Here is a 23,753-nt window from a genome sequence, read left to right as displayed (position 1 = left end):
GTGTTTTATGCCAAAGGAATTCTGAGTATTGTACTACATTCATTTCTTTGGTAAATTGTTTTCAGTCAGTTCTGATGTGGAAAGTTAAGACCTGTTTCCATGCCTTGTGACTGATTAGATTGAACTCTTTTAAGTCTTCACCCATATGCAGTTGTAACTTTTTTTTTTTTTGGGTTCTCTTTTTTACTGCCAATACAAATGATATTAAATGAATTTTTTTTTCTTTTCCCTGTCGCTTGAACGTTCAGGCTGGAGAGTTCTTTTCTGCAGCCCAGAGTAGAGCTACTGCTCAGCATAGAGAGATTGAAGCTCGTCAAGTTGGTGAAGGATCCATTGACACTCCTTTATTGTTGGACCAGGTAAAAATTTGTGGTTTCCAATTATTTTATTATTGTCAGAAATATTTGCTTTTCTGCAGAAATAATTGTATGAATGGGTGCGTGTCTAGGAAATGTCAGCGGATCCTTCAAAGCAAGTTAAATTAGGTTTTGTTAATGGCCTTATTGCTCGGGAAAAGTCGATGGCATTTGAAAGGGTTATATTTCGTGCTACAAGGGGAAATGTGTTTCTTAGGCAAGCTGTGGTGGAAAATCCTGTAATTGATCCAGTGTCTGCGCAGAAGGTAAACATTTTTCTAGTGATACTTCCCTTAAAATATGTTTGAAGCCATGTGCTAATTCTGTTTCTCTTTACTGCTCAGAATTTTTCCTTACTCCTGTAATTGAATCATGGTGCATTGCATGGTTGCTGGAATTTGGATGGTGATAATAGTGGATAGTGCACTGAATTGCCAATGGCTAATGTTTTTGCCCGTGTCAGATTCATCACTAAGATTTCTGGCCGTAGTTAAAGAAATTGACAAAATTTGGCCAATTTCACTGAGTTCATGTTAGAGACAATCCTAGAGTTGGCACTAAATTTCACTCAATATTTCGTTCATTTGTTCCGTGAAACAGACTGGCCAAAATGCACTTTATTGCGAAATTTCGGTCTTGCTGAAACAGATTTTTAAAATTATATGCTTCTTAGCTCTTTCTTTTTTACAGTACTAATGAAGACATGGCAGATGACCTCAGTAACTGTTAAGTTGTTTCTTCTCTTTTATGACATATAATTTTTGATATGTTAAAAAATTATAAAAAGAAATCTACTACTTTAGGATGACCACTGCAAAAGATTAGAAATGCTGCATTCAGAACAGCATATTTGACCGGTTATGGGTGAGCTTCTGGGTGTTAATCCCTTAAGACTTTCAAAAAGGTTGCACATTTACCCAATTAATTGTCAACATCTATAGTCTGGACCTTTACCCTGCCTGTTTTTCGGATGCTTCTCCTTGGACACCCTTCAGTTTCTTTCATTCCCCAAAATTAAAGATATTGCTAAAGGTGTAAGTTTGCATATCATGTTTATCCAAATTCTTTTTTCAAGTTCAACCTAAAAATATGAAAAGTTTGCATATCACCACGGCTTTTGGGAAAGAATCAATACTGGCCCTCTGTGTGAATATGCAGGGAGACAGCCACGTTGAACTGATCCACATAATAGCTTGCAACCAAATAGTAATGCCATGTTGAGGGAGTTTCTTTTGGGATGTTACTTCAACTTGACAGCATGGCTAACTTGTCTGTTCTGCTCTAACTTTCTTTTGAGTTATGGGATGTTACTTCACCTCAGGTAAGGAATTATAGTTTTCAATCTCTCTCCCCAAAAAGAAAATTGAATAAGTAAATAAATAAATTTAAATGTTTGATGATATGAATTCAATAGAAGGCCATCCTTGGTGTTGAATATGCTGGAGGTGGTCTAAGCCCTAATAGATGTTTAAATATGCTGGCTTCTATTCCATTACCTGATCATTTTGATTTTCAAATGATTTTCTACCCTCATTATGGTGGCATGCATTTCAATTGCTCCGTACTAAAATATTTGCTAGTTCATCCTCTATTTAGACCAGAGGAATTTGAGATTTCTTGAAAATTTGTTGAATAAGCAGAAAAATGTTACTCCTTTCTTGGTGGTGTTGTATTGTTCATATGCTTTAATTTTAGATGAAAAAAATTGGGGTTCACCTTTTGGCTTTAATTCTCATTTAATATAATCCTCCAGGTTGAGAAAAATGTATTTGTGGTCTTCTATTCTGGAGAAAAGGCTAAAACCAAAATTCTGAAGATATGTGAAGCTTTTGGAGCAAATCGTTACCCGTATCCTGATGATTTGGGGAAGCAAGCTCAGATGATCACTGAGGTGCGCAGCATGCTTCATCCTCAGTTTCTTAAGTGTTTTTCCATTTATCCGCTTAACTGCTTCATGACATCATTTAATTTGTTTGTTGGGTTGCTCATTTTGTTGTACTAACATTTTTAGTATGATATTTTTATGCTTCTTGGGCAAATGCCAATAGATAGAATGCACTTCAGATCAGATTAGTTTTGTACCTTGTGCACCTGCCTTGCCCAGCATGGAGGCAACTCAACTTTGATCAGGCTGCTGGATTCAATCTCATGGCACACCATACGATGTTGTTTTTAATACCATTGTTTTCATCATCTTCGCTAGATATTTTGCTTGGGCAACATGCACATAGTCTATTGTTTTTACCATCTGTGCTGTTAATACATACTTGGATACATGTACATAGCCATCCGATCGGTCAGGTGTGTTCCTGGTATTGTGCCTTAGGCAGTGGGAGGCCTTTGTTGCCTTATGTTTGCTTCTTGCTTTTATTACTCTGAATGTACCTTTTTCTTAGTTAAAGATTATGGTAGTTGTATTCTGATGCATGAACTTACATAGGGTGGTAATCTATGGACTTAGGAATGGCTGCATTGGACCTTAATAAGACAGTCTGAATCACTACAATTTCAGTTTTCTTGTCAGTCTGACTCAATAACAATTCCATTTTCAGGTCTCTGGGAAAAACGCAGAGCTGAAGGCTACAATAGATGTTGGGCTACTACACCGGGATAATCTGTTAAAAACCATCAGCTGTCAATTTGAGAAGTGGGATCTTTTGGTTGGTTTGGACTAATTTTAGTAGAATATTTTTTGCCTTTGAAAATCTGTGCATGGACATTTATTTTTTTCCTTGTGTTTTATTGGGAGGGTGGTTTATGTCCAGTGGAAGTTTGAAAGCTTCAAAAAACATTGGTGAAAATTTGCAATTTAGTTTTTTGAGAATGGAAAATAGACATTTTGAGGTTGATGCTCTTCAATTTTCTGGAGAGAAAGCAGAGAAAGAAATCTTTGCTTGTATTTAGAATGTTAAAAGTGTATCTGTGTCTTTTTCCTTCTCTTCTTTACTGGCTATTTATTTTCTTTTTGTGTCCAGCCTCAATGCAACAGATGACCTTCAAGTTGGAAATATTTATTTACCATATTTCAATGTAGATACAATATTTGTTGTGAAATTTCTAACTGATTGTCTAACTTTGTTTTGAAATTATTTAGGTGAGGAAGGAGAAATCTATTTATCACACTTTAAGCATGCTGAGCATTGATGTGACAAGAAAGTGTCTTGTGGCAGAGGGGTGGAGCCCTGTTTTTGCAACAAAACAGGTAGTCTTTTGGTCTCTTTTGTAGAAAAGATACATATTTCTTTTTGCCACAAAAAGGCAAATGTTTGTGGCACTTTGTAGAAACAGTTTTTGTTTCCATGCCTTCGGTTTTCTGCGAAGCTGATGGCTGATTTGGTAGTTTGACCATTGAAAAAATGGGTGATTCTTTGCATTGACCACCTAGAGGGCGGGCCTTGGTGCAACAGTAAAGATTGCTTCATAATCCATTGTGACCAGGTGGTTGCATGTTCAAGTATGGAAATATTCACTCTGCACAAGTAGGGAAAGGCTGCTTGTTGGGGCGCTACTATGGCAACACATATTGGTGGATGATGAGATTCAGTTTTTTTTGACCCCATGGAAGAAAAACAAAATTTTCTTTCCATGAGAGCTTTAGGAATTCTTGAGGTTCTGATGCAGCAAAACCAGTTTACTGTTCATGTTACAGAAATGTAAAGTGTGAACAGTAACCTAGGAGATTATTCTTCCTGTTTGCTGGGCACTAAGTCCATCTTGCAAGGAGATAAAATAAAAGATGCTATTTTGCATGGGAGTGATAAATATAATGTAGGATTTAATTACTTATTTGTTGGGATAATTATGTAATCAGATTTTTAATTTGGGTAGAATATTTATGATCAGTTTTAGTTAGTTTTAATTTGCTAATAGTCCTTGTAGGATCAATTTTAGTTAGTCTTAAATTGCCAAGGGTCTTACTACGTTGCTTTCTTATTGAATTATGTCTATTTTATAATTTAAATACTTGAGCTTAATGAGGATGGAATACTCTCTCTCCTTTTCTTCTTCTTAAGAATGTTCTTCTCCCTTTTCCCCTGTTACAACTCTGAGTCTTCTCAGGTTTCTTTCTTGTTTTCTTCATCTCTATTCTGTCCTCCATTAGGTTGCTTTCCAGAATCGATTTACTCTAAACCACATCTCAGCATCCCAATGTGCAGTGGAATGTTGAATTGATTTTCGGATACCCTTCTATGGTTCTATGAATGATCTAGAAATAGGAAGGACATGTATTATCTGGTACATCCACTGTTAGGACCCTAGGGATGAGGCCTTGTGGAATGAGGGTTAGTTAGGGTTACCCTAGGGATGAGGCCTTGTGGAATGAGGGTTAGTTAGGGTTACCCTAGGGATGAGGCCTTCTGGAATGAGGGTTAGTTAAGGTTATTTGAGATAATAAATAGAGGGAAAGAGGGGAAGAGAGAGGGAATCAAATTTTGGAGAGTCTTGTGGGCAGCCGTAGCTGAGGGAACACTGTGAGGTGTGGGGGGGGGTGAGTGGCACCATAGAAACCAGTGTTATCTTGTTATTTTTTGCATTCTTGTATGAATTTTTGGGAAATATTATTAGGGTTTCATCAATTGGCATCAGAGCTGTAACGATCCAGGGAGGTTATGGCACTGCATTCGTTTTCTGGTGAAGGAGGAGTTCAGAGATGGATTTTAGAGGTTCTTCTCTTCTGCTGGGAGAAACAGATCGAGGAAGAGCAGTGGTTGGGGGTAGCGATCCAACATCTAGAAGGAGAGGCACTTGACTGGATCTATCACAAGAATTGGACGGCATTTTCTTGGACGGGATTCAAAGAAGCCTTGAGATGTGAGTTTAGCGACGGGAGACAACCAACATCAAATTTGGAGATAGACAACAACCAGGTTGAGAAGTATCGAATGAAGGATGAAGTACTGCCGCTACGGAAGTCACGCATCACCAAATGTGGAGCAAAAAGATGAAGATAGGATTGAGTGAAGATACCTACCGGACCAGAGTGGAGGAGCAATATTCTGCTATAAAATCGAGATGCGGTGAAGTGAAGAAGCATAGAAGGAGGCCAGGTACAATCGACGGCAAGTTGCAGGCGGCAAAAATTCTATTCGCAGGAAAGGAAGAATACGGTGGAGTTTTAGGGTTTTTGAGGTTGGTTCGACTCAACCCAAACCGGTCAATCAGTTTGGTTTAAACATTAAGGGCCAAGGAGCTTCTAATTCGGGCCCAATTCAGGTATGCTTTGAATCAGATTTAGAGCCCAAGAGATCCAAGTTCAAAGATTGGGCCGTACGTTTTCCTAAGAAACCCCCTTGGGCCCAACCCATCGTATTTCATTAACTCAATATCCAACCCATATTTGTTAACCCATGATTTTAAGTGTTTATGTCTAGCCCATGTAATAGAATTATTTTGGGCCCATTACAGTTTCATAACTCAAACCCAAACCAAGCCTGAACCAAGAACTTGCCAGAAAATGGTCCAACCGAACCAACAAGTTGGGGAACCATCGTCTTCAACCTCTGAACTTCAGAATAAAAAGGGAGGCGACAACGTTGGGGCTGCAGCGACTGAGGAAAATCCATCGTCTTCCAACAGCTGCACGTATGCTCCTTGAGATGCAGCGGTGCGATGGGGATTAATTTCGTTGCAGGAAAAAAAAAAAAAAAAAACGCTCCAAGTCTGATTTTGAGCAGTGGGTGTGGTATTCAGCCTGGGAGGACAATATTGAATTACTACGGTTATGCGGCACCATCATACGACTAAACTTCAACAATTCCATCACCTTGGGGACAAGGTGATTTTCGAGGGGTCGGTAGTGTTAGGACCCTAGGGATGAGGCCTTGTGGAATGAGGGTTAGTTAGGGTTACCCTAGGGATGAGGCCTTTTGGAATGAGGGTTAGTTAGGGTTATTTGAGATAATAAATAGAGGGAAAGAGGGAAGAGAGAGGGAATCGAATTTTGGAGAGTCTTGTGGGCAGCCGTAGCTGAGGGAACACTGTGAGGTGTGGGGGTGACTGGCACCATAGAAACCAGTGTTATCTTGTTATTTCTTGCATTCTTGTATGAATTTTTGGGAAATATTATTAGGGTTTCATCATCCACCTTCTGATCTTTGTGTGTACCTATTTTGTGGGTTGAATAACGGTTTGGGATATTAAATATTTGGTCTAAAGAGGAGGCCAACCTCTACACAAGAGTGTAACTAAGGTAACTTATCACCATGATAGTTTTGTTATTTGTCAATAGATAAAGTTCTAGACGGTTACCATCTCTTACCACTTTTGAAGCAATAACTACACGTGCATATCATCAACTTATATAACCACTTTGACAACCATTTAATAGATAACTACTAATTTATCTGACTCCTCCCTGCTATAATTGTTTCATTATCTATCTATGCGTTAAATGCGTTCTTGGAGAGCCTTAAGTGCGGACCTCCTCATCTAATGGTTCTTCTTGTACCAACTTGTACTAGGTCCTTGAAGTCAGTCACTGCAGAACCCACTTTTTGAACTAAAACCTTGGGTGCACCTTAGATGGGGTGTATTTGCAAAAATTCCAGGAAAGAGAGTAGACCGGATTTGCTAGAGGGGGCTTGCTGGTGTATTTTACACTCACCCATTGGTTCCTTTATATAGGCAGCCCATGGGCTGCTCCGTGGAGCGAGTATGATTGTGTTCTCTTTCATAGGTTAGTTTAATTTGGAAGTTCTAGTTGGACTTGAATAATAAAGAAGCTTAGAAGCAGAACCTAAAAAGGAATTGATAATTGATTAAATTAATTAATTGCATAGCTTTAATTAAATATTTATCTATATGCATATTCCATAAAAATCCTTAGATAATTATGTATTTATGCAGGCCTCCTCAAGGTTATTTGATTACATATATGACCCTCAACTTCCTAATATTTACAAAATATACCCTAGTGCAGTAATTAACTACTACCAAGCTCCTGGTGTTTTAGGCCCAATTAGTAAGTCCAAGTATACAATAATTTCTGACAAATGAGATTAAATACATAATAAGTAATTACACATTATAAATTTTAATGTAAAACCAGACTTAAAATACAATGGTTCCAGTTTTATCATTTAATATATGAACTCGAATTCCATCTCAAATATTTCTGGCATGGGTAATAGATACTTTGTCAGGTGGCACCATCTTTTGTGGTCCATATTTTGATTCCCAGAGTAATGGGGTAAGTTCACTTGAACTATGTTCATTGATAATCCAAAGGATAAGTATTTGTACCATAGTGACTTGTGTCCCCTCAACTATAAGGTCAAGGTGCCACATGTCCATTCCTCCATAAAAAATGGCGCAATCTGCGTGTTACCATGCGTACTCACATTTGTGCCCTTCCCCCACTTTGACTAGGCATACAAAATGTAATGACCACATGGTTAGAGCTGCCCAATTGAGATCCTAATCATGACTACAGTCATATAACGACATGGTCTCAGTTTGCCGATTGCTCACAACAATCTAATGATGATTATGAATGAATTATATTACCAAAACAAAAGAATATGAATGAATTGATGATGTAACCCCCAAAATTGAGGGTCAATATCCGGAATCAATTATATGAAATCAGCAATAAATTAGGGTTTCTTAAACCCTGCGGTTATGGTGTAGGGGCTGTTTTGAACAATCTAGGGTTTGTGGAAGGGTAAACAGGGTTTGGCTAGGGTTTTTATTGAAATATAAATCTGAATTGTGTTATTTTTAAATTTAGATTCAGGGTCCAAGGGTTTCAGGAACTTAGAAATTAGGGTCTCTCTTCTAGGGTTTCCAGGGAGTGGCTGCAGTTAGGGTTTGGGTCAAAGGTAGAGGATGGGAAGGGGGTGATGAATCCAAAAGGGAATTGGAATCCAGTGATGAGTTTGAGAGATCTATTTGAGAGGAGATTAGGGTTTCTACGGTTTTGGGTAAGAAGTTGTAGTGCAGAAATTTCAGGGTTTGGGTGGGGAATTGGGGTTGAATGCTGGGCAGGGGAAGGGGATAATTATTCGGTGGGGTTGAGAGTTACAGAAAATAGGGTTTGGGGAATAGAATAGGACTGCAGCAAGAGAGAAAAAGAGTTGAAGTGGAGAGGTGTGACAGGGTGGGGATTGGGGAAGGGAAGAAGGGATGCCGCAGGATGGGTGATGTGACCCCATTCCAGGGTTAGGGTTTCTAAGAGGATTTCCCTATAATTTAGGATTTGCTGAGAATCTTCCAGCAAATGATGCTAAAGTATTGTGGGAAGGTTTTGGAATGCGTTGTAGATCTCTAGAGTTTAATGGAAAGATCCTAGGGACAAGTTAGGAATTAACTAATTTTGATATGGATTGGGTTTAGGGTTTTCTTGAGATATGCAAAAATACTCTAGGTTTGACGAGAGAGAAGAATGAGATAGTTTGGATGATTGGTAAGGTCTAGAGTAGATTGAGGGATTATTCAATGGTAGAAAAATTTAGGGTTTGGGGAATGGATCTTGGGCACTCTTTCCTATTCTTTTTTCTTTCTTTCTTTCTTTCCTTTCCTTTTCTTTTCTTCTTACTTTTCTGTCTTCTTCTTCTATTCTTTTCTTTTCTATTATTCTCCCCCCCCCCCAAACAGATCTGCAGCAAGTCAGGATGGGTTGGAGGGGTATGATAGGTAGAGGGGAGGGAATGGGAAGGCTGTAGGGTTGGGGAGAGGTGGGAGAGTGTCTGGGAGGTAGGGGAGGGATACAGAGTTGTAGGGGTGGGGGAAATCTGCTGTTGTGATGCAGAAGCAAGGGGGAGGGGTTTGGGGTGGTGCACAGAACAGGGGAGGGGCAGAGGAGGGGTTAGGGTTGTTGTAGGGATGTGGGGTAAGGGCTGGAAGGTCTACAGGGGGTGGGGGAGGTTGCTGCTACGTCACAGCAGCAAGGGAAGGGGAGTGGGAGGGCTGCGATGGTGGGGGAGGGGATGGGGTTGGGAGGTGAGGGAAGGGGGTGGGGCTGCTGTCATTGTCAATGACCCTTGAAACTTGAAGAAGGCTGTGGAGAATTTGAAGAACTTGAAGAAGGTTGAAGAAGGGTGCTGAATATTGAAGAAGAATTTACTAAAATCTGCTGGGCCCCCCTCAACAGGAACCACGGTCCTCAATTCAATAACTTCCATTCGATAATGAGACTGAACTTATAAAGAACAAGTAGGCATTAATTTATAGCCTCTAAAGGAACTAGAGACTAAGTGGGATTCCTTTTATAGTTTAGGATCCTACCACATTAATCTCAACCATTGAAAATAAAACTAAAACATCTAAGGGTCCCTATTAGACACATGCTGAAATAAAAGTTTAAATAACTTAAAACTCTAAATTAAGGAAGTTCACTTGAAAAAGAACTCCTTAGGGCACTCAACTACTAACTCAAGTTAAGAATTACTAACCAAATGGGACTCTAGAATTAAGTCTGGAATTAAATTCTAGCAACTCAATAGGGCTGAAAATGCCCAAAATACTCCTTCTACAAGGTTTGGCCAGTCTAAGGAGGCCTCTTAGGGCCATTTTGTGGGCCCTACTTAGGGTTTTGGTGGGGTGCAAAACCGTGTTGACATCAATGGGGGAAAGGGTTTAGGCTAACCACGATGGAACGAAAGAGAGGGGGAGTAGTCAGATTGCTGAACTTACTAGTTGAGAAGACAAAGAGGGCAATTCACATGAACAAGTAACCAAACCTAGGCTGCTGTGGGCTTCCTCCCTCGGAAGCTCTCACTCCAACAGATATCTCCCTCAACAGTATCTTGTTATTCATCAAAATATTTTCTTGATACATGCCTGAGGCTTTATTTATAGCCTACAATGAATAACTCAAACTTGGACTCAACTTTGAAACCAAAACAAATAGGGATTTCTACTTTATCTAGGAATCCTAATCTACCAAGGACTCTCACTTTGAAAGGGAAACAACTAGGAATTCTGTTTTAGGAGAACTCCAAACTAAATACATCTGCAATTAAAACATCTTCCACTCCCAGAAGGAATCCTATTTAAGATAAGATTCCAACTTAACTACTCCTAACTGGACTAGAACACATTAAAAACTTATAAAGGATCGATTCAAATCAGAAAAAGAATTAGGACTGGAGTCCCATTAAGACTCTGGTTGTAATAAAACCAAATTGAGCTGGACTAAGGTACCCAGAACATTCAAACTGCCCTAAATGTGGTTCGGCCTTCTTGGAAGGCCACTGGGTGGGCAGCAGCCCTATACTTTCCTTTGGCTCTTGGGACTTACTCATGAGGTGGTGGTCCTTCAATTTCACATCAATTGAACAAAAGAACATAAATGTTTAATTACAAGAAACTGGGCCTAAAACATGCCCTATTGGAGTAGATGGACACAGCATATAGCAATGCATATATTAGACCCTCTCTAGATGCCATAGTGGTGTGGCTTGTACTCTGGGATGCTACTTCTCGTCCACCTCTGGATAGACCACCTGACTTTCTTAATCTTGTGGCTCAACATATATGGTGTTGACGACCTTGGCTTTTCGATATTTCCTATTGAACTGGGTTGGCTTAGATTTTTCATCTTTCCAACACTTTTTTGAGCACCAACATGACATTTAGATAGTCACTTTGGAAACCTTAATGACATGCAAAATTCCCCATGATTAGAAAATGATGTGGAGTATGTGTACTTAATCTAATTGGTACATGGCAGTAGTAGCTGGTATTGCAGGAAAGCTTCATGTGGTAAGCCTGCTAACACTTACTGCCTTTATTTGTGATATTCCTCCTTTAAATGTTATGGACTTTTGGCACAACAATCACTAATCCTTAGCAGGCCAGCTTAATTGCTACAGTTCATGGTGTGGGTCCCAATCAACGACAACCATAACCTTGTCCTAACTGAATGGAGTCTGCTACATGGATCTAAAAGAGATGTAAAAAGAAGCAAGGTGTGCTTCTCACTGAACAATTATGTGCTTGATTGCTGCAGGTTCAGGATGCACTATGTCGGGCCGCATCAGACAGCAACTCACAAGTTGGATCAATACTCCAGATTTTGGATACAATGGAATCACCACCTACATATTTCCGGACAAACAAATTCACTTATGCATTTCAATCCATTGTTGATGCATATGGGTGAGCTTTTCAGAGATGATTTTACTAAATCATTTCCATTGAAATGCAGAAAGAATCAAATATATAATAATCGTTAATTAATTTTCTAGACTTTTTACGTGCATTCAATAATTCATTCCTTGTCTTGGATGTATGTAATGCACAGTGATGGGAAAAAATAACCTGCAATATGGCATTATTGTCCTGTCTTTGGATGCTTGGCAGCCTTGCAACTCACCCATCTTTCCCACTTCTTCGTATCTATCCCAATCCCAACTTCTTCTTAAAGCACATTTAAAAGCCTGAAAGAATGGCAAAAACTATCTGATTTACTTTCATACCATCAATCAAAGGCGCTATTTACCCGATATAGGAAATGCAGACAACAACCCAACTGATTTGGTGAAAAAATCTGGCAGATTCAGCCATTTCCAAAGAAAAGTTCTACATGAAAGATTCCATTATCTTGATCACTTAAGTAGGCCTGAAAACTCCAAACCGATAAGTAAGATTATTGGAACACAAGTTTAATTATTGTTGTGTCTTGCAAATGAAATCAAACATTGGAGTAGCGGCAGCCAGGCCAGGCTGTTGAAAGGTGGTCAGGTTCAATAACCTAGTACATTATGTATCTCTTTTTTTTTTTTTTTTTTTTTTTGGGGGGGGGGGTGTGTGTTTGGGTGTTGGTATCTCATTTTATTTTAGCAATTCATCTAATATCATTTGCTAATTCCTCAAAGGTATGGATCATGTGGGATATGGAGTTTTTTTTCCCCCTCCCTTCTTTTGGTGTTTGGGGGGGGGGGGGGTGATTGGATGAATTAAAAAAAGTTCATTACCAAAAGCCTCCTAATGGGGAAGGAAAATACTAGAAAAAACAAATTGGGCAATGCAGGACCCAACCATCAAGAGCTAGGGACAGAGTAATGCAACTAGAACTAAGGCAGAACCCAGGGAACATTTATGTTTTTGTGAGGTACCAACTAGACTGTATTAGAGGGATTTGACGAGAAGAGATGGCTCAAATTAGGGTTGTTTCGGTTTCAATCTCATGATTAATGACTTGGCAGGTTAGCATATGTAATAGCTTATTCTTAGAAATAATTTTCTCCTTTTTAGCATTTAAGAATCTGTCATGCATCTTCTTGTTATTACTTTAGAAGGGAACTAACCCCCACCCCCCCCCCCCCCCCCCCCCCAAAAAAAAAAAAAAAAAAAAAAGAAGGAAAGAAATGAGTTGGACTTTGTTAATGTTAGAAATGCCTTCTTTATCTTGATGTAGCTAAGAGCCTAAGATGCAATGAAGTGAATTGCTCTAAATGTCACCCAAGTATATAGAGTATGATGCAAGATGGTTTTTTCTGTGCATTACAGTATTAATTCCCATTTTTCATTTGCTTCACCTGAAGCAAAACTTTGGTGTAGGGGATGCAATATCTACATCTGTACTGCTTATGCTGAATTTTAGGTTGCAATTCAGCACACAGTTTGATTGTATCACAGGGTCTATATGTCACATCCCACCCAAATACACCCAGCCTATACCCTATCTGGGTTACCCGGGGGAGTGATCCACAGCCCAAAAGATCAAGTTTAGGAACGATCATATCCATTTAGCACAATAACATAATCAAAAGCAATAACAAATCATTGTATTCTAATAAGTTAATAATAAAATTCAAGAAAAGATCTCAGAAGGATCACTAAGAATATCAGAGTGCGAATTAACAAGATACCAAATCAAAAGACAATTGTAGAGTCTAGCGGAATATACTCCACAACATATGTGGAAGGTAGATCAAAATCTAAATAAAGCTCTAAATACAAGTAAAGTAAAAGATAAGTCTAGAAGAAACAAAAGAAATCTAATCCACATCTTCAGTCAGTTCTTCTTCATCTTCTTCACCTTGTGCTTCCTCATACGTACCGTCAAAGTATTCTGAACCTGTAGAGAAGTCTAACAAAAGATATGGTACAAAAAGAGTGAGTTTCGAAAGAAACCCAGTAAGGCAAGTTAACTCATAACAACATAAATAACATGCTGCAGATCATAACAAGATGCAATGCAATATGAAACAGATAATGTATGTATGCATCTAAACTCTATGTATGCTGGTCTCTATGGTAGACATGTTTTAAGTCATTGCACCATACTTCTTTGGGTAGGTCACGCGTACGGCTCCTGTTGGTAGTGGGGTCCGGCATCCCTCGGGACAATCCATGGCTGGGGGTTAAGTCACCTCTCTCTCACATCACCATTTGGTCTAAGTACTGGCGCATGTCAGGGTAAAAGCCTAGCCCAATGCAAGTCATCTACTCAGTTACATCAACTCAGGTCTAGATACTTCCATTCCTCGCCCCGGACGATCCTTTCCGGTATCCTTTCCACTAGAGTCCTAATAGTCTCGGACTATGGACTCATCAACCCTATTGGTTATCCACATATGGTAAACGGGAAGCTCTCATGTCCCCTCACGGATCATTTCACCGGTCTTGAGCGCCCATGAGCCCAAGTCTAGTCATATGCAACCCTCCAATAAATGGCCCCCACAATATGATTCCCGTCCTCTCACGGGTTGGTTACCGGTCTTGAGCGCCCGTGAATCACATTGCTACCACGGGTCGTTCGGTCTCAATTCCCGTCCGATTCGGGTCTGATATAACAGGGACATCCTAGCCAAACACTGCTAGACAGCCCTAGGTATGACAACCAATGATTCGGGAAAGCGTCGATGGGCATCTTCGGAGAACATCCCATACTATTCCCTCCGATATCCAAGGACAGAAGTGTCAAAAGGACACTTCCCAATCCCAAACCATACCTAATCAAACACATTCTCAGATCAGTCATGACATACACAACCAACAATTCATCATATAAAAGAGAATGTAAAAGCATAATCCAGTCAAGCAGTAATAAACATTTCATATAAGCTTGAATAATGAAAAAGAATACATAAACAAGTGCTATTGTACTTACAGTAGTAGTGCTACTGTACTTATAGTAGTATATCAGAAGTATAAAGTACAAGAACAGTACATAAACTCATAGTTTCATAAAGTAGAAACCAGAGAGTATGTGATCCATGTTATTATGAAATAACTGTCCTTACCTTGATTATCGCCGAAGATAATCCAAAGATCAAAGAGAGCAACTCCAAGCCTAGTAAATAAACTCCTAATAATCATAGATACAGCATTAGGAAAGATACCTAAAAGATCAGAGAGCAAACGAATCAAATCGAGCGAAAAACGAAGCTACTGACTCCTTTGGTCGAGTGCTTGGTAGACTGGCCTAGTCGACCAAGCAGTCGACCAAGCAAGTCAATACGGAATTGTACAGACTGCTTTGGCCATAACTTCCTCGTTTGAAGTCGGATTGATCCGAAATTCGAAGGGGAACTTCCTAGGATGTATTAGAATCATATGGGAAGATAAAAACATCAAATCATGGTAAAAATATGGGTTCTTGATTTAACCCAAGAAATTAGGGTTTCAACCTTTATGGCTCCACAGGAAAGGTTATGATCACAGAATGTAGGGGAATGATTGCAATCAAGAACATAATAAGAAAATCATAGAAATTCTAGTTTAGGTTAATAGAAACATTACCCATGAGGTTTCCCTCGCATGGGAGGTCACCAAAGTTTTCCAGAAATCAAGCAAGGGTTAGGGTTTCAAGAATTAATCCGGCTAGGGTTGAGATCATGATGATGATCATAGATCTCAAAGAATAGAATGAGATCATGGAATAGATGGTTGCAAGATTGCAGCATCTTCTTCCTGATCTCAAACAAGAACAAGATCGAAGAAAGAATAATTAAAATTCAGAAGAGATACTAACCTTGAATTGTTAGATCAGAGATGAGAGGCTTCAAATCTGCAAAGAAGTCTTCAAAATCACCAAAGAGAGTTTCGGAGAGGTCTTCTCACGTTCAAAAAGTGTTTAGGAGGCAGCCGTAACAAAGAAACACGAAGTAGGGTTTAAATATAAGTGAAAAACCCTAAAATTACAATTTCTCGAATTTGGCAATCCTTTGGTCAAGTGCTTGGTCGACTGGCCCAGTCGACCAAGGAGTCGACCAAGCAGAACAACAAGGTTCAAACAGGGATTCGGAGGGCTATACAGGGTCAAATTGAGTGAGGTTTTCTTCTACAAGTCAATAAAGAAGTCTAGTTTCCAGAAATACCTTCAGATCAAGCATGGAAGTTCATTAGGTCCACCAACTAAGCTCACCTTCTTCGATGCACAAGCAGGATTTGCCAGACATAGTTCAGCAACTTCGGACAGAGATTTGGAGGGTTATATGGGGTCAAATTGAGTGGGGTTTTCTCCTACAAGTCCATCAAGAAGTATAGTTTTGGGAGATACCTTCGGATTGAGCACAAGAGTTCATTAGGTATTTCAACTAATTCACCCCTCTTCGGTGCGCAGATTCAAAACTAACATTGACAATGCTCTCAAGTTAGGGGCATCATCGTCAATGTCCATGGGCTTGGGCTCCGACACCGAATCATCAACCAAAAGGGTCTACAAGTCTCTTTTTCCCCCACTTCGGGTCTTCGGACCTACAAACATAACAGATTCCGGGCCGGGTCAAGGTTAGGATAAGGCCGGACATTACAGATTTACCCTAAGGGAAAGGTCTGGCATGACTTCCTAAGGCTTTCAAAGATAATAACACTGAAATCAAGGTCCAACTTTAAGGTGTAACATTTAAACTAACCCTTCTTTACCCAAAACAGATAGGGTGTCCTGGCTAGGTTTGGGCTGGATTTCACACTATACGATCCTTATTTGTAGTCTTTGCATAAATTGAGAAGTTTGATGAAATTTGTTGAATGATGAAATCTTGATTGGAGCATTTAGCTAATGATTTCTTGTAATTGTAGGGTGGCCAAGTATCAAGAAGCAAATCCTGGTTTATATACCATTATTACATTCCCATATCTATTTGCAGTCATGTTTGGTGATTGGGGCCATGGCATATGCTTGTTACTTGCAGCATTGTTCTTTATATCTAGAGAAAAGAAATTTTCTGGTCAGGTAATCATTATATTACTCCTTGTTTGTTGACCATGATTTGTGGGATTTGGATGTTATTTTATTTATGGGCAAAAAATCATATTCAATAATTGTATTGTTTTCTGCTTTTAGTTGTTGCTTACATTTTGGATGTATAGTGTTTAGCATCCTATTTCCTGTAGGCACTACTGTATCCAAGCCCTGCTATCCTCTTTGTACTCCCCCACTCCTTTTCTTCATACATAAACTAATAACTAGTTAAAGGCACCATCCAGCATGGAACTTGGAAGGCAAACCTCTTAAACTTATCCCTGTGCTGTCTGCATCACCAAATGATAAAGGCTATGTAAATTTGATCCTTACGTTGCTATGGCACTCCAAATAATAAAGGCTATTGGTTGACCAACTATCTACAAAACATGTGATGTACATAAAATTATGTAATGTTACCCTAGGGGGCTTTATTGTCTTTGTACTTCATCATTCATTTGTTATACATAAATGTCCACCAGTGTCTCAATGACACAAGTCACTGTTCCCCAGAAGTTCCAGAATTTTAGTTAAAGCATTCCCAAATTTATTTTCCAAATGTGATCCCAAAGATGTTTTTTGTGAGGTCTTCATTTTGCCAAGCAAATACTTTCTTCTTATCCTAGTTTAATGTTCCGAGTACTTCGACAGTTCTCCTTTTATGTTATTTCATTCTAATGTGTGGGGCCTTTATCTGTTGTTCTTCAATTTCTGGTGTAAATGGTTCTCTTTTGTTGGTTGCCATATGCACTGTACTTGGATTTACTTACTAGTTACTACATCATAAAAAGTGACATTTCCCTTGTTTTCAGTCCTGCCATGATTATGTGCGGGCCCAGATCGTGAGATCTCGGTCGAGATATAGAATTTTCTGGATTTTGCTCCTAATCTTGTCTCGGCATCTTGAGAAAACGAGATATCTCGTGAGATACTCAAACCATGCTTATGTGTATTTGTCATGCACATATCAAGTATGGGCAAATCAAAAAGACCAATTTATGTTTTGTGTTTTGAGCAAGCTAATCATGGAATGTGTTTATTAACCTTAAAGTAGGCTGTCCAACGAAGACCAGGTGAAAAACATGCATAAAACCCACCGAAACCTGGCACAACGACTACCTCGAGACAACCAAAATTTCAAACTATGGGTTGAAGTGAATCTTTAGCTGCAATTGGCCTAGTCAAAACTGCTAACGGTGCTTTCATCGACAACTTTACTGAACACCACATCCGTAGTCACATAGATATTGCCGATTGGTGACTTTGTGGTATAGATATGCCTGATCTTTTGTCAGGTCATTTCTATGCCTTTTGTTGTGGACATCAGCTCTCCTATCCAAGGAGAGTCTCCTGCCAATGGGTTATGCAGTCTATTGTTAAACCTCCCATTGTTCATACATACACTTCTTAGACATGTGGGCGCAGATAGACACCAGTATAGCTGCTCTAAATACACTGGCTTCTCCACTACTGAACCTGCTCTCCATGTACCTTTCTTCACTCTCTCCATTGTTTCAGATTTTTTCTTTAGATTTGCCTATTGTTATTCGTAAAGGGGTTTGAACTTGTATGCAACAACTATTATGAGCCTTACTACTGTGCCTCTATATCCTTTTTGTCCTCTGTTTCTCTTCCTAAAATCTGACAGGGGAGCTCTTTTTTATCCTAAGTGGAAAGCAGCCGTGATGGAAGAAATTCATGCTCCTGTAGAAAATTTGTAGTTGGGATTTAGTTTCTCTCTTGACATAAAAGAAGAGCAAATTTCTCTAGCACCCCAAATCAGAGGCCTTTAAACATTGACACCTCACTTTACCTTTGACAAGCACATGTCTCTAGTTCTCACAGAATGATTAATGGTATAGTAGACCATTATACACTTATGCAAAATGGGGTGAGAAGGCCTCGTTTAATCTTCTCCATTGGACTTATTATCCAGCAATTCTTCACAATTTCCCTCTCAACCCAACCTCTTTCTTTTCCTCTGATTTTCATAAGGGTATTTAAGTACTCTTATATAACTCAGAGGGTAGTTTTGGGATTAAAAAAATAATGATGGTTAGCGGCATTCAGTTCGGATTGGATAAATGTGTCCAATGAAAGTGTCTTCTTTGCTTTTCAAAGATAAAGTGGGATGTCAATGTTTAAAGGCCTTTGTTTTGAGGTGCTGGAGCAATTTGCTCTAAGAAAATAGTTCATTGCAAAGGGGTGTTGAAAAAGCTTCTCAAACTCATCTGGAAAATTGCCTTAAAGCAAGATTCCATTTGGGTTAAGTGGGTTTATTCTTACCTCCTCCTATCTGACTCCTTCTGGACTGCCTCAATGCCGTCCAATCCTTCATGGGTTTGGAGGAAAATTCTCTTGTTGCGCCCCCGCACCATCTTCACTATCTCCACTTCTATTGCTTTTGGTACATCCACTTCCTTCTGGCTTGACCTATGCATCCGATGGGAATTCTCTTCAATCATTTTGGTCCCCGCGCTGTCTATAACACTCGTATCCCCAAATCTGCGCCCCTGTCTTCTTTCATCTTGCATGGCTCTTGGTCCCCGACACCCCTCCCCATTCTCACACAAGTTTGGGAGTCTCTTCCCCCTATCTATAGTTCCACTCATGAATCCACAGTTGGTTGCCTTCCCCCACCAAAACCTTCTCCACTTCCTCTGCTTGGAACCTCCTCCGCGCCCAAAAACCCCTTGGCCCCCTTTGGTCTGGTTCAAAACCTTCATCCCCTGTCATTCCCTAACACTTTGGAGAGCCCTTAACCTTGCTCTCCCCACCCAATCCTTTCTTATCAGCCGCCATATCCCAGTCAGCCCCAGTTGTATCCTTTGTTGGAATGGTTTGGAAGATTTGGATCACCTATTTTTTTCTTGCCCTTTCTCCAAATTGCTCTGAGGAAAAGCACTAGCCTCCATTTGGCCCTGTTCGAGGCATTCCTTCGGGTTTTCCCGCGATTGGCCTTGGATTCTGAGAAACTTTGCTGGAACCTCCATTTGCGGTCGGATTGGTAAGCTAGTGTATTGTGCCTCTATCCATCATCTTTGGTGGGAGCGCAATCTTAGAAGATGGACTTCCAAATCCCACTATATAGATAGGATTTGGAACGCCATCTATTTGATGTTTCTTCTAGGCTGTGTGCCATTCCCCATCCCCCTGTTGCTGATTCCCCAAGAAACAGGCTCATTGTTGTTTCCTGGGGCCTTAGTTCTCTCCTTCGGTCTTTTGTTTAAAGACCTTGTATTTTGTTTCCTTGTCTTTAACATATTATTTATTTATCCAAAAAAAAAAAAGGTTGAGACTAGTGTATGCCTTGTTCTCACAATTAATTGACAATTAAAATTTTAAGCAAATAAATAATAGAGAGACAAGACACAAGGATTTTACAGTGGTTCGATTCAAATAAATCTACGTTCACTCTTCTCAAAACCTTAGAGAGATTTCCACTAGTATGCCCCTTTCTCTATAGCCGGAGGGGACACAACACTACACAACTTTACTATAGGCAGAGTACCTTTTAAAAGAATCCTTGATTCTAGGTAAAATATCTTGGTCCGGTATCTGCTCCAAATGTTATGGTCGAACTTGTATGTCATGGTCCTAAAGGGCAGTATCTCCATTCCAACTATTGCACTCTGATATTTGGGGCCCCTCTCCGTCACCATCTACGCAAGGTCATAGTTATTATATTTCTTTCTTGGATGATTACAGCAGATTTACATGGATTTTTCCACTTGTACGTCGTTCTGATGCAATTTTAGTATTCAAACAATTTTATTATTATGCAGCCAATGTCTTTAATTCCAAGATTCAAGTTTTTCAATCTGATGGTGCCAAGGAATATGAATATATTGATCATTTTTTTTAAAGAGAATGGTATATCTCATCAGTATTCATGCCCACACACTTCTGAACAGAATAGGAGAGCGGAACGGAAGCATAGACATATAGTAGAAATAGGCCTCGCTCTTATGGTTCGTGCTTCAGTCCCCCTTATTTTCTGGCCAGCCGCCTTTGAAACAGCCGTCTTCTTAATTAACAGAATGCCTACACCGGTACTTGAGAATAAATCTCCATTTCAGGTGTTATATCACAAAGATCTAGATCTTTTATTTCTCAGAATCTTCGGATGTGCATGTTTTCCTTGGTTACGGCCTTACAACAAAAACAAGCTGCAATATCGCTCCAGGCAATGTATCTTTCTTGGATACAACAACTCACACAATGGGTATGTATGTTATGATCCAACTCTTGGTCGATCCTACATCTCTAGACATGTAGTTTTTGAGGAAACCAAGTTTCCCTTTGCAACTCAACCTCTTAACCACCCTTCCCGCCCTCACTCCACTCCCACCATAGTTACAACTGATAATCTCTTTTCAAATTCAAATTCAAATTCAAATTTTGAAATCTCTCATCCCACCCGAAATTCCAATTCCAATTCAAATTTTGAATTTTCCCACCCCACCCGAACTTCGAATTCAAATTCAAATTTTGAACTCTCCTTTCCTAGTCAAAATTCAAATTCAAAATTTTGAAATTTCAGAAACTCTATCTCAACCTCTCCCTGCACCCGAAACCTTAGCCCATAACCCACCCGAAACCCTAGCCCATAACTCACCTGCACCATCCCAACCAACTCAACCTCAACCTTACCATGTGCTAACACAATCCAAAACGGGTCATCCTAAACCCATCTCTAAACTGAACCTCTTAGTCACCTCTTTTGTTGATAATCCTGAAACAGAACCCACCTCATATACCACTTCCAGTAAAGACCCCAAGTGGAGGCTTGCTATGAGTGACGAATTTGATGCTCTCTTAAGCAATGGTACTTGGAGTCTAGTTCTTCATCAGCCCCACATGAATTTGATTGGAAATAAATGGGTTTACAGAATCAAACGAAACAGTGATGGCTCTATTTCACGTTATAAGGCTTGTTTGGTTGCCAAGGGATTTCATCAACATGAAAGAATTGATTATTTTACAACTTTTAGTGCCGTTGTCAAACCTACTACCATACGCTTGATTATATCGCTAGCAGTTGCCCAAGGATGGACTCTTCGCCAATTGGATGTTCAAAATGCATTTTTAAATGGTGAATTATCTGAAGAGGTTTACATGGTTCAACCATAGGGTTTCATTGATCCAGAGAGACCTACTTATGTATGTCACCTTTAGAAAGCTTTATATGGTTTAAAATTGGCCTCTAGGGCATGGTCTCATCGGCTTGGCAGTTATTTACTCACTCTGGGATTCTCACAATCCTCATCTGATACGGCACTATATTTTCGTACTTCAGCACATCAAACAATCTATCTTCTTGTATATGTGGACGACATTGTCCTCACTGGATCTAGTTCTTCTGAGGTTAATTTTGTCATTATGGCCATTGGCAAGGAATTCGCCATCAAAGATCTTGGGGACTTAAACTACTTTTAGGGGTCGAGGTCACTCTCTCATCTCACGGTTTACATCTTTGCCAGTCAAAGTATTCTTCAAATCTTTTGCGAAGGACCAGTATGCATGAAGCAAAATCAGTAGCAACCCCGACCTCCATCACCAAAGCAACCATTGAGGAACCTCCCCTCTATGATGATCCATCCCAATATAGAAGTACAGTGGGTGCCCTTCAGTATTTGACTCTCACACGCCCTGATATACCATTTGCTGTCAATAGAGTTTGTCAATATATGCGTCGCCCTACAATTGATGATTGGGATGTAGTTAAGCGAATTCTTCGTTATCTAAAAGAGACCCCATCCCATGGAATTCTATTTCGGCCAACAACTAATCTTTTTCTCATTGCCTTTAGTGATACGGACTGGGCCGGCTCAACTATTTATTGACGATCTACAAGTGGCTATTGTGTCTACTTCGGCCCTAACTTAATCTCTTGGAGTTCCAAGAAACAACCCACTATGGCCCGCTCCTCTACAGAATCTGAGTACAAAGGGGTTGCTAATGCTACCGCTGAGCTGATATGGTTACGTCAGTTACTACTTGAACTTGGGGTTGTCACTTTTGCACCAACTCTATACTGCGATAATATTGGAGCTACTTACCTTGCTGTTAATCCGGTCTTTCATGCACGAACCAAACATATTGAGATTGACTATCACTTTTTTCGTGAATAAGTCACCACCAATAATCTTTCAATCCGATTCGTTCCCACAGGAGACAAAATCGCAGACATTCTCACCAAAGGCTTATCTGCTCCAAGATTCAAAATTTTAAAGTCCAAGCTTATTGTCTGTTCTCAACCAATGACCTTGCGGGGGAGTTTAAAGGATAAGTCTCTGAATTCAAATTCAAATCCATCGTAACTAGTTGTATCCTCAATTGATCTTATCTCCAACCGATCAAGAAGAGTTTGAGTTATAGTCAAAGTATCAACAAGTTGAAGTTCAAATTCAAATATTTGAATTGTAATTCATATAATATTAATATACATCTCCCACTCACTAATCCATCCTAACTTTGCTACTCAGGAGAACTCATGGGAAGGTTGCAACCTGAAGCGTGGCTTGTATGGTTTAGAGTAGTTTCTACAAGCTTTATTCAGAAGATTTCATGGTGCAATGATCTCATTTGGCCACATCCTAAGCAATGCTGACTATACCTGCTTTGCAAGTGATTTATAGCTAAGATTGCAATTCTTATGATCTGTGTGGACAATTTCCTAGTTACAGGCAATGACATTGAATAGAGTGCTTAACTAACATCATATCTTGAGGAAGAATTTGAAATCAAGGACCTTGGCACGGTCTGATGCTTTCTTGGCATTGATATTGGATGGAAATACACTTTAGATGTACTATCTAGAACTGGTGTGTTGGGATGTAAACCTTCAGGTACCCATCTTTAAGCAAATGTTCACCTCTTGAGAAAACAGATGACCTTGTGGATAAAGGGAAATATCAGATGTTGGTTGCCAAAATGAGCTTGTACTCTCATATTTGTCCTGGCATGGCATTTACAGTTATACCATAGAAGGCTGCTCCAAGGAAAAGAATTTTGTTTTCTCTGCATGATCATCTTCTTGTGGAGGCCTTTTTTGTTAGGGGCTACCTGGTTCGATGGTGAAGTAGGAAACACACTGTTGTTGCTTGATCAAGTGCTGAAGCTGAGTGTCTTGATCAAGTGCTGAAGCTGAGTGTCGTGCCTAATCACATAGCATTTGTGAATTAATGTGGCTCTAGGGACTCTTAAAATACTTGGGACCTCCCACATTGTCCATGATGCTTACTGTGACAAGTCTGTGA

General features: G+C 39.7%; 1 protein-coding gene across 2 annotated transcripts in view; it reads left to right on the top strand.

The window, feature by feature from the left end:
* Window positions 1-23,753, top strand: part of LOC149016977 (V-type proton ATPase subunit a3-like) — a 33,732-nt gene that overhangs the window by 3,582 nt on the left and 6,397 nt on the right. For both annotated transcript variants that reach the window (XR_016172744.1, XM_089151279.1), the window contains exons 5-11: window positions 249-359; window positions 449-622; window positions 2,110-2,247; window positions 2,909-3,016; window positions 3,451-3,558; window positions 11,308-11,456; window positions 16,329-16,482. Coding sequence is in view for 1 of the 2 variants with exons in the window: in XM_089151279.1 (XP_089007405.1) it covers window positions 249-359; window positions 449-622; window positions 2,110-2,247; window positions 2,909-3,016; window positions 3,451-3,558; window positions 11,308-11,456; window positions 16,329-16,482 (942 nt within the window). In the remaining variant the exon portion in view is untranslated. The remainder of the gene's footprint in view (window positions 1-248; window positions 360-448; window positions 623-2,109; window positions 2,248-2,908; window positions 3,017-3,450; window positions 3,559-11,307; window positions 11,457-16,328; window positions 16,483-23,753) is intronic.

This window comes from Hakea prostrata, chromosome 4, assembly GCF_041222555.1.
Source record: "Hakea prostrata isolate BN-2017 chromosome 4, UWA_Hpros_2, whole genome shotgun sequence".
Taxonomy (NCBI): Eukaryota; Viridiplantae; Streptophyta; class Magnoliopsida; order Proteales; family Proteaceae; genus Hakea; species Hakea prostrata.
Note: the sequence above shows the minus strand (reverse complement) of the source record. Positions and strands in the feature narration are given on the sequence as shown.